This window comes from Phaenicophaeus curvirostris, chromosome 6, assembly GCF_032191515.1.
Source record: "Phaenicophaeus curvirostris isolate KB17595 chromosome 6, BPBGC_Pcur_1.0, whole genome shotgun sequence".
In the NCBI taxonomy this organism is placed as follows: domain Eukaryota; kingdom Metazoa; phylum Chordata; class Aves; order Cuculiformes; family Cuculidae; genus Phaenicophaeus; species Phaenicophaeus curvirostris.
In genome coordinates, this window is record NC_091397.1 from 31,118,989 (window position 1) to 31,130,911 (window position 11,923).

At 42.6% G+C, this 11,923-nt stretch overlaps 1 protein-coding gene across 3 annotated transcripts in view; it reads right to left on the minus strand.

Moving 5' to 3' along the window:
- Window positions 1-9,002, minus strand: part of ADCY1 (adenylate cyclase 1) — a 155,671-nt gene extending 146,669 nt beyond the window's left edge. For all 3 annotated transcript variants that reach the window (XR_011337652.1, XM_069859714.1, XM_069859712.1), the window contains exon 1: window positions 8,196-9,002. Coding sequence is in view for 2 of the 3 variants with exons in the window: in XM_069859714.1 (XP_069715815.1) it covers window positions 8,196-8,864 (669 nt within the window). In the remaining variant the exon portion in view is untranslated. The remainder of the gene's footprint in view (window positions 1-8,195) is intronic.
- Window positions 9,003-11,923: the final 2,921 nt, after the last annotated feature.

Consider the following 11,923-nt stretch of genomic DNA (forward strand, 5'->3'; position numbering starts at 1 on the left):
TATTCCTGCATCATATCTACTGTACTTTAATATTAATTAAATCTTATATTATGTTAACCCACACTGGAGGGAGCTGTTTTGCCTAGATTACACCTGAGTAAACGAAAGGTAACAAAATTGTTTGTGATAATTCCAAACACAGAAGAAACAGGTGGACAGAGTAGTAACTTTGTTGTTGTTCCCTTTAATTTCTCCAGCTACTTATCTTAAAAATTTGAAGCAAAGTCAATTTCTTTCATGAAAAGTTTTCCAGAGAAAGAAGGTAAGAAAGGAAATCATATACTTCAGAAATTCTAAAATGAAACATTATACTCTTTGATGGTCTCTTGGATCCATCCATCATAGTAAGCCAAAGACAGAGCTCAGCCCCAGAGCTTGAACCATCCTCTTCTGCTTGCATTGTTTCCTCTCCTTCTGTCACACGCTGTTTTTACTTAGAATATCCCAAACATTTTCGGCTTGAATCTGTTAAACCATTCTAACCATTATGTTCTGTGGTTTGGTTGCTGTGACCATGGGAACTGCACCTGAGAACGAAGCGTAATGAAAGCTGGGCTTTGTTCCTGGAACTCAGTTCCCAAAAATCAGCCAATCAGAGCAGCAGAGAAACCGTGCTTGACAGACCTGTGAACATTCTGCCTAGCATTTTGAGGATAACTAATACAAAAGCTACCCATGGACCTTCAGAGACCCTTGTCCAACAAACAGAGAGAGAGACCATGCCTCCTCTCCGCTCCAATGCTAATGAGGAGGAAGGGGCTTGGAACATAAAAGATGTCTTCTCAGGCAATCCATCGCATGCACTCATGGCCTGAAGACCTCAATGACAGATGGAGGATTGGCACTGGATCCAAGGGTGGTGAAAATTCTCTCTCATTCTCTCACATACTTCTGCTCTCTCTAATTCTTCACTCTTTTCTTTGCTCCCTCTCTTTTGCCCTTTTTTCATACAAACCCATGCTTATTTTCCAATAGCCACAGCATAAGACAATTTAAAATGTTGAACTCAAACTCAATTGTTGAACTCGAACCAACTGTAATTTAAAAACCTTTTAAAGGATTCATAACACCTTCCCAACAACAAAAGTCTTAGAGGAGTTAATACTGCCCGACTTCTTCCTCTCAGCAATGTTCAAGAGCTGTATACCATAAACATTTTAAATTTCTAGATGAAATTCCCTTACAAAATACTATTAATTAATCAGAAATCATGAAACATTCAATAAACAATGCCATCCCGTTGCCACACTCATAAAAGACTTTCTAACAATTATTCAATACTGGCACAACCAAGAGCTTAAAAAGAATGATGCTGCTCTGCATAAATGACATCTGCATTTAATTACGTTTTGTACTACTATACTCCTGTAGTGAACACATGAGTCTATGGCCTTTTGGATCCAAAAAAAGTAAAAGACAATATCCTAAGTGTGACAGATAGAAAAGATTATTTTATGCTACCTGATGTTTTCTGAAATGGCAACAGCAGAATTTAGCATGTAAGAATGCAATGCATTTAAGATGACAGAATGAGATAAGAAAACACTAGAAAGAAAACTTCTGCTTTAGTTAGAAAGGGCCATCTCATATAGATATGCAAACATTCAAGACTCTGCTTAATGTAGAAGAGAAGAAATTGAAACCTCCTTTGGCTAGATGTTGTATTATGATGGTTCTGTCCAGCAAGGCATAGCACTACCACAATAACTGGGGGAAAAAAGGATACGAAAAAAAATTAGAAGTTTGAATCCAGAAGAAAAAATAGCAGATCCCATCAAGGAAAACTATACCCTATTTTCAAAATTTTCTCATATGAAAACTTGGAGCCCCTAAGCTCAGACCTACACAAACACATATGAAAACTGCTTTGTCACAGAGTAAGTATGTAAATTAAAGTAAGTATGTAAATTGTCCATAATTACAAACATTATGTGCAATGTTTTGCTATTAACAAGGGTCTAGACAATAAAATTTTACCATTTTGAAATGAAACCACCATTTGGCCCACTTTTTTAGTATTAAAATGAAAGCAATAATAAGACATATTCAGAAAATCTAAACCACACACATATTCACAAGGATTGCAACCATATTAGCCCTGTAATACTCATTTACCATTGTTATTACTGTATTGCCATTGCTGTATAGAAAGCCATAAGCTTTGTACTGATTTTAAATGACCTCTGGACTACGGCATGTCAGGCCTGCTTTGGGCCAGAAGCTTAGCTTCTAAGACTATGCTTTTTTTTAACATCCCTGCATTTTGTTTTACCTAGTTTAGACATAACCGCCTTTTTTTCTAATTGACCAGATGTCTGTAACTAATTTCTGTTACTTTTGCTTATCTTTGTGGGCACACCACTTTTATCACTATAACATAATGAAGTCTTAAGCAGAAATACAGGCCTATGGAAACAAAGCAGAGGCCTTGAGAAGTGGAGGCACAGGAGATGGTGTAGAAGAATACAGGTATGGGATTACAACAGCAGGTGCATAAGCTTGGGACTGAAGATAATATGCATAGCTATAAAAAAGACCAATGGTTGAAGAAACATACATCTGAAGATGGACAAAACTGGGTTTAGGTGTCACAAAGAGAACAAGAACAAGTACCTAACGCACATAAAAAGAACAATATTTAGTAAACTTGGATGCAACACGGAGCTGTAGGCCAATAAAGAAAGAGAAAAGCATGACAGCAAACTTAAAAAAATGTCCTGGAGTGAACCCTAGAGCAAAGAAGAAACTATTAATACAAACATCCCCTTCCTTTCGTGAAGGACTCCAGATGCTGCTAACACAGGCAGCAGAATGAAGTCACCAACCTTAAGACATGGAGAAGCAGGGGAAACGTTAGCATAACGTCAAGGAAAGAGGGTAGAAACTGAGTGTGTTAACATGTTAGCTGCTTCATTATGTTAAAACATTTTCTGCAAGGAAGCCCCTTTTTTTTTTTTTAGTAATAGTGGGATCTACCCATTAAAGATGCCTTGATTAGCTGATTAAGATTCACATGTACATTTCCATGTACAGAATGAGAGAAGAAGTGGAGTGAAGAAGAAAGTCTGTCCTTTCAGCATGTATTTATTCACTGGACTAGTTAACAGGCATCTGGTCCATCCTGGGGAGCCACAGGTGTTTCTGCAATACAAACACTAACACACTAGCCACAGGTGTCCATACAAAGGTCATATGACAAATCATTGCAAAGAACTGCTACCAAGAAAAATCAAAGTCATAAAATTGTAAATATGGTGACATTCACTGGAGGAAAGCTGCACTCTCCCCAGGCTGTTAAGAAGGAGAAAATCAACTAAACTTATCAGATAAACTATTGGTTATTTAGTGTTTCTCCAAATCGGTGTAATTCTTGCCAGTTTCCCTAAGGCATCCTGCTTCTCAAGCATGCAGAACCATCAGCATGCTGTTATTATTTGGAAACCCACGAACAGTAGCAGTGTCAGTGGTTTGCAGACTCTGGAAGCCGAAACCATATTACTGTCTAAGTGAAAAAGACACTGAGCTCTACATGCCATAGAAAATCCTACACCTCAGCTTTAGGTAAAAGGACTATGGTCAATATTCAGCAATCCCCACGCTACAAATGAAGATTAAAATCCCACTGTAACCAGGAAAAATTAAAAAAAAAGCAAACTTATACAAATCTTTTAATATGGACTAAATGTCAACCTGAAGTTAAAAGTTACACACAGATATTGAAAATTCGTAAGTATAGTGATCTTAATCTTTGGAAAAAGAGGAAAACAGATTATTAGTGCACAGATATGTTTGCAATACTAGAGATATTCTTGATGCTAATATTTGAAAAGCTCCACAGAGAATGATCTACTGCAGTCCTTCAGCAGTAGTTTATGTGTATAAAGGAGAAAACCTGAGCTTTGCACTGAATAGTAAAGACAATGGAGCTGAACTGTCTTTGATTTGCAACCCTTTTTATCAGGCTGCTAGACTCTACCTTCTGTGTAGAGACAAAGGTGTGGAGATTAACAGTTCTGTCAGTGATGTGTTCATTAATTACATTTTGAACACTAGCAGAAATAAGATTAACTTTGGCATGATAATGATAATTCCTTGTGATATCCCAGACTACTATCACACTAACTTGCAAAGAGTTAAGATAAAATAAAATTTTTAGTATTAAATAAATTATTTTAAATAAGCTATCAGTTACTCTACATTATCCTTTTCATAGTCTACCTATTCTCCACTATGGTTTTGGTACTTGCTGAATCAGTAAATCAATATAAATACATAAATACATCCAGAAAACCAGTTTTAAATACAGCCAGAAAAATACATTTATTTTGCCACCTTGTTGGAAAAAAAAAATGCTTTTCACTCATTTATGATAGCACCTTTCTTTCTTCTGCTCCTTGCTATTCATGTCGGAACTCTGGTTTTCACAAAAGATTTGCTCTTTCATAAAGATTCCTGTGATGTGTGAGGATATTTTGTTAGTGTATGATTTGTTTTTGCATTTTCTATAAGTATACATTAGGAAAAAAAGAACAAACAAGGAGATAAGAATCTTTAGAGGGGCAAAAAAGTTATTTAACAGTTAAGTCATGAAACTGTTCACATGTCACCACTGAGTAATTTCTGTAGGCAGCCCTTGCCTTCCTCACCCCATCTGGCCTTAATGTCTCTAACACCCACTCACTGCATCACAATAAAAATTAGACTAAGCTCCTTGAGGCAGGGTTCTGTATTTCTGTAACTGCTCTGAAGTACCCAACATAGATTTGGAAGCTGCAGGGAATAAAAAGACTATGGAGTCCGAGCTGTTAAAACTTGTAGGTTCAGCCACCTGTAGACACCTTGTCACATTATATAGCAGGAATGCTTTGTTCCATGATTACAAAGGAAGTTAAAATTCTTACTAACGTGACCAATGCTCTATTGGTTATATACACTATCTACGTGGTCAATACACTATTGGTTATATACATTATTTAAATCCTTATCACAGCTTCAAATAAGACATGCAAAACCAGCTGTGAAGTCAGCATTCTTTTTGCCACAAACTTATTCCAAATGAAGTCAAGGTTGCCCACAAGTTCTTTGCGTATTTTAAATACTCCACTGATTTATACATATATATATAATCTATTACAACATTTCTCTTAAGAAGTAAGTAGGACAGATTAGCAGCTTGAAATCTTTCATTTGATGAAAAAAACAGCTATTAAGTGGAAAGATGAAGCTCAAGGTCTGCCACATTACTCCCCTGGTTCACTTTGCCTCCCTGCACTTGTGTTCCTCCTCTCCTCTTGCCTGTGTCTCAACTCCAAGATAGCATGGCATCTAATGATGGAGGGAGCTAGAAGAAATGAGCCTGTGTTCTCCACACACCGTCCACAGACAACACTGTGCTGTCAGAAAACTATCCCTTGCAAATTAAATGTGCTTTACTGTGTAGAGCTCACAACAAACTTTTCCCACAAGAGGATGATCTATAGATTTTAATATGCTGAAGTGTTCGTACATTTATATGTATGCAAATTTAAAGCACACTGCGGGACCCACTCAGTGTCTGATTCAGCACTGTGAGGCTTCTGGCATTCAAATATTTGCTTATGGTGCTTCCTCAGATTGCATGGAACATAAGATGTGCGTCCAAAAGCCCACTTCACAGCAAATCCCTTAACTTGGCTTTTTAATGAGTTGAACTTAAAATATCATGAAGTGCTTAGTCTTACTGACAACTTAACTTGCCAGTTTAACTTCAATGGAAATGACTAGATCTGTGATCTCATAAAGCTTAGGCAAAACAAAAATAAAATTGGTTCCCTGTCTGAATTATCCCAAAATCAAAGACATCTTTAACAGAACACCAGCCTCGGTAGTTGGTGCAAGTGCTTCTGCATTTCTGGATACAAAAGATTTCTATTTAAAGACGTAAATTCACCCATTTGATTTGGGCTAGGAAGCAAGGGGTTGTGAGAACGAACAGAGCCATTCACGCTACTGCAGCTCTGCATAGAGCAGTCCAGCCTCCCTGACAAGCTGACTGCATGCTGTGTCTACAACACTGGATCGGTCACAATAAAATCCAGTGGCAGGGAAGCAGATCCAGTGGGTGAGCCAGCATCCATTCTAGCCTTTACAAAAAAGGCTGAGCTACTCATTGGTTATTTTCAGGCCAGGTAAATAAAATTCAGATGATGCGGCCTTTACACAGATTTACATTTCCAACCACTGTGAAATTGTTCTTTGGAAAAGAAAAAACAATTTCTTTGTAAGGGAAAAGCCTATCTCCATGCCCAGAGATAGGCTTCAAATCAGACTACTTTGTGCTTGCAAATATGTGACAAATCAACGTGCATTTCTTTGCGACACAAGTTCACAGACCAGTTATTTTCCTTGACTCTGAGCTTGTTTCTGCATCTTGTTATCAGCAAAGCATACTGCTCTAGGGGCTGCATATAAATTACTGAAATTGCTTTGGTGGGCGGGAGAGGGTGATGGAGAAGAAATACACGTGTTACCTCAGCTGCTAGTCAACTATTTCTATGTATTTCTAAGCCAGCATCTTGCCTGTTGAATAACTGAGTTAAACTGCTATGAAGAAAGTAAGTTTGCAAATTTCCTCTCTTCAAAATGTTACACATTCAAGCCCTTGGTTAGGTAATTTAGTGAGTAGATGTTATTGTCAGCTTCTTTCAGGTTATTAATCTAGAATAGCAGGTGCCACACTGAGGTGCAACTTGGCAGCAAGGAAAATCTGCCTCTGTGTCAGAGCAGCCAGGATAGCCTGGACTCCTATAAGGACTAATTGATACTCCAGTAAAAACAGCTATCTCCAGTTCTCCTCACAGAGAAATAGTCTAGTGTTTTAGCATCCTTTTGGATGTTTTTAAGGTAGTCTTCTCTCAGTGCTCCTGCATTTCATCAGCTCTCTCTTTCATGGAAACTCTAAATCACACATTTAAAAATAGACCATCAGATTATCTGGGTAAATCATAAAGCTCAGCTTATCTCTCGCTTCCCCTTCGAAACATACAATTTATTGTGTCCACCAGCTCAGCAGCAAGAAGCCATGAGTAATCCTGTTTGTCTCAGTAACACCACTCTTTTGATTGTCACAGTGCATCTCCGTTGTGTCATGCTGCAATGTGTGTGTTTACACACACGTAAGGAGGAAGAAGAAATTCACAGTTCTGGGCACAAAGGTGTACAATCCTGCTTATGGCAGTATTTATCCCCATGCCAACTGTGTGCATCGTAGCATTACAACACAGCCTTACAGTCGTGGAGAATACCAGGCTTCAATAGAAATGAAGCACTAACTACTTCAATTATGCATTAAATTGTTGTTTAATACAAATCTAAAGCCCAGAACCCCGTGCTTCCCCGGCGAGCAGGCACAATCAATGCAACACGAAGGAGGACACAATTAATTTCTCCTTCCCGGTGGTTCAGAGGCACCACGTAACGGAGCCTTAAGCAGCAAATCCCGACTCCCAGCCCCAGCGTTTCCCCTACGCGCATCTCCTCCTCCCCGACAGCGCGGCTCATCAGTCCACGGGAGCCGGAGAAAGCCCTGCAGGGCTATAAATAGCTACTCGGGGGAGGAGGGAGAGTGCAGCAGCACGTTTCCTAAGACACTTGCTGCAGAGGGAGGGTTTGCTGGATTAATTCAGAGGCCAACGGGAAGCGCTAGGAAGTTCACTAACAGAGCAGGTAATACCCGTGGAGAGGGACAGCAGCTAGCCCGGGGAAACCGAAGGGGAAACTGCAGGAGCGCTTCGAGCGTCCCACCCCTTTCATTTCTGCAGAGCTCCCCGAGACCGGCTGTGGGCACCGAGGGTCCAGGGCCGAGAGAGACAGCTAGAAATACGAATCAACTCGATCGAAGCGTTATTAGCACATGCAGCTCACTGTCTATGCCAAGTTTGTACGGAGTCAGGCGGTGTCATTTATCCACAGTGGATCTGCACTGACTGTGCACGCGGTGCCCCTGAACCTGCTCCAGCGTGGGAACGGCAGTGCTGGCTCCCCTGCCCTCTCCCGGTTTTTCCTTCGAGAGACAAAGCCGACGGGTCCTGTCTCCCACGAGCCACACACACACACCCCTCCCCCCAATCCCGGGAACTTCGGGAACTGCCCCGTCCCCACCTGGCGCTCCCCACCGCGCGCCCGGGGTCCGCACGCCGCCCGCTGCCCTCGCTCACCGTCCTCCAGAGCCGCTGCCGCTTGGCACTGACGGAGGTGGCGGTGACAATGAGGTGGGAGACAGACACCACCAGCCCGAAGACGATGGCCAGCAGGGTCCGGACGGGCAGCAGCGAGTAGGAGACGAAGGTGACCAGCATGAGCTGCCACATGCCCTGCTCGGGAGCGCTGGGGGGCTCCATGCCGTAGGCGCCGAGCGAGAAAGGGCAGCAGAGGAAGGAGAAGGTGAAGCTGAAGAGCAAGGTGAGCTTGACGATCTGTTGCAGCTGGGTGACCTGCAGGTACTTGACATTGGTGACGATGAATAGGGAGAGGAAGATGATACAGTGAACGGGGTGCGAGCCTTTGGAGATGGTGAGGCTGGGGCCGGAGAGCAGCTCCACCAGGGCCAGGCTGGCGGTGAGCACGATGAGGACGGCCAGCGCCTTCAGGGTGGACGTCTGCTCCAGCTTCAGGTTGTAGCTCTGGAATAGAGCCTCCAGTTCCTTGCAGTCAAACTCGTCCTCGCAGGCGATGGCATCCAGCAGCAGCAAGGGAGGGGGTTCCCCCAGCCCGGCTCCCGCGCCCGCCGCCGCGGCAGACGGCGGAGAGCAGCAGCAGTGGCAGCACTTCTTCCTCTTGGTCTTGACTTTCTGAAACGGTATTTCCTCCATGTCAGTGCCATTCATAAACCCCGGGGAAGAAATGCCCCTCCTGGTGTCCCCCGCTGCCGCTCCTCTGCCTTGCTGCTCACAGAAGAGAAGGGGGCTGCGAGCAGGACCCGCGGCCGCCCCCCCGCGCAGCTCCGTGGGCACCGAGTGCAGCGCGCCGGCCGCAGCCCCGCACCGCAAATGCCCCCCTCCGAGGAGCCGGGGATCGCGGGGACGGCGGCGGGAGAGCCTCGCTCCTGTTAATATGCCAACCTTCCTGCCTGCTGTCTCTCTCTCTCTCCCCCCTCCACCCTCACCCTCACCCTCCTTCTCCTCCTCCACCTCCACCCCCTCCTCCTCCTCCTCCTCCTCCTCCTCCTCCTCCTCCTCCTCCCCTGGTGCTCCAGGGATGTTAATCTCCTAATGACACCAAAACACCATCCCAAGGTTTGAAACCAAGCGGAAGGAGGGGTGGGGCGGAGGGTGGGTGGAAGCGGAGAACGGGGGAGTGGGGAATAATCAACAGGCGGGTCTCCCCTCAGATGCAGGAGTTACGGAGAGCGGGTGCTAAACGGGCTCCCGGGGAGCGAGCTACGTTAGAAATAAATAAATAAAACCGCAACGACATGGGGAAAAATCCGAATAATGAAGCTCAGCCAGGGGACTGGGCCAAGAGAAGGAAAAGCGTGGGCCTGAGAGAGAGCGGGAAGCAGGCGGAGACAGGGCGATTCCCTTGTCTAGTCCGAGAGCATCTCCCCGGGATCCGGGCAGCGCTGCCTGTTTGGGAAGCCGGGCACGTCCCGCGGCTGCGGCTGCGGGCTGAGCGCCCCGGACCGCCCGCCGCCTCGCACCTATGCGGGGACAGAGACGCACACGACGCCCGCACGTAAACACAGAGAAATACACTTAAACCTATGTCTGTGAATATATATATATATATGAATTTATTTATGTAGGTGACTCCGAATTCCTTTGAGAACTAAAGGATTGTCTGCCTGAATAAACAGCCTGATGTTACTCGTTTTCTGTGCGCTTCTGCTTGGCTGGGAGTACGAAACAGTCCATGGCTGTGGAGGGCTACTCACGTGACAGGATTTAACTATCATCCCACACAAAATTGCACTCGATGCCTCATCAAAAACTTGTGTTAGGAATCAGTGTGTTGGTTTTGAAGAAATCCTTCCGGTTCTGCCTCTAATGCTTCTGTTACCAGGTTGCCGTTAAACAATACAATAAAATGTTCTTTTCTGTAATCAGAGTGTTTTGAAACCGATTCCAAATTCACCAAAGAACAGAAAAAGGACTCAAGTGTTTCGTTTGATGTGGGATCAAGCATTTGTAAGAATAAGGCTGGAGCCTGTTTGTTACAGATTCAAAATATTTCACACTTGAGACAATGACTGTTATTTACTCTGTGTTCATGTAATGCCAGTCATGATGGCTTCCTAGACTATGACTTAAACTCTCAAAACACTGCAGGACTGTCAAAATAGCCGGTGTTTAGCCAACTTTCTTCAGGAAGAAAGTAAAAGGGCTGGATTTGCTGGCCTGAGTGCCATAAACTGCTATCACAACTATAAAACTACTGGAATGCAATTGACACAGTGCTGTATTTTCTAACCAAATTTATCTGCTGCAGATGACAGCAGCCTCGTTGGGGTTTTGTGAACTATGAACAACACTTTGTGGTTTGTAGTACACTTTTGGCTCATTTCTAAGGAACACGTGGTTGGGTTTGACATATAATGACCTCAAAGTTCTGGATGTTGGCCAGATTCAAGCCAGCTCTTCCTGTTGAATGCCCTTGCATTTCTAACCAGCAACTAGGCTGGGAATAAATGTAGTATTGACAGGAAAGGGCAATTGGAGCTCAACTTTGTCACCTTTTGTACTGCAAAACCTATCTTTCAGCCTTTTCCTAAAAGGCAAGCTGACTTGATTGTTTGATTCACTGGAAGTGGAAAACATTTCTTCATGGAGAGCTGAGCAGTATATGGATCTAGGTTACACTAAGCAGAAGCTTCTCTACTTTTTACTGGACCTTAGGTCTTTAATTAAAGGGCTACTCAAAGTCTCAGAACATTTATTTTTATTTACTTTATGCATATAGATTATCCATTTAATAATTATTTGTTCTCCACTGTCCATCTTGTTTTACTTTACTGAACTCAGTACTTAGTTTCTGTATCTCCTCACCTATAACAGTTTGAAGCACTCACTGTGTGATGCATTGTCCAGAGGTCATCTTTGGAAGCAATACTTTTCACAGAAGTAAGGCTTTTAAGATTCGTGATGGTCTTAGATTTAAGAATAATCAAAGTTTGGCATCTGTAGAATTTTTATCTTGGGTTATTTTTTATTGGAGTTAAGGATCTTTTATCCGTATTTAGTATTATTTACTTGTAACAGGATGCCATGCTCTATCGTTTGAGACAGGGATTAAAATCTTTTTTTTTTTCTTCTCACCCTCTCTGACAGTAAGGGCAAGGACTCTGCTGTTGAGAAATTTCTGCAGACTCATTCTAGCAGGCACAGCTTGTTAATGCCACCACAGAAATGTGTCTAGCAAGAGAAAAGCAGTGATGATAGTAGGACAGAAGAGGTCCTGCAGAAAATGCTGAGAAAGACCAGGCTTAAACACAGAAAATCAAAAAAGTTTTTGCAGAAAGCCAGGATTTGAAAAATGTGGAAGCATATTTTTCCAAATCACGCACAGACTTAATTTGGAAGCAGTGTGAGGACTCCATTCACATTACTATTTCAAGAAAGATAAACTAGATTTCTATAAGGCTACTGAAATACTGTTTGAATGGATCTCAAGAGCTTCGTAGTAACCGTTCCTAAAAATTAATTGTGATTTTAAAGTTTGATTTATATTGCATGTATTCTAATGGAGAACAAATGAAACAAGTAGTTCTGGTATATACCACTTTCACAGTTCGACAACTTTCACTGTAGTTCTGAATTCACCTAACTAGAGAGTTTCTCCTACAGAGCTAAAATAAAAGCCTTACAACACCTGCAAGTTTAGGTGTTAGGAAACATTACCATTTAATTTCAACGCTGTTCTCTAAAACAACTTCTTGACTTAAACTTTT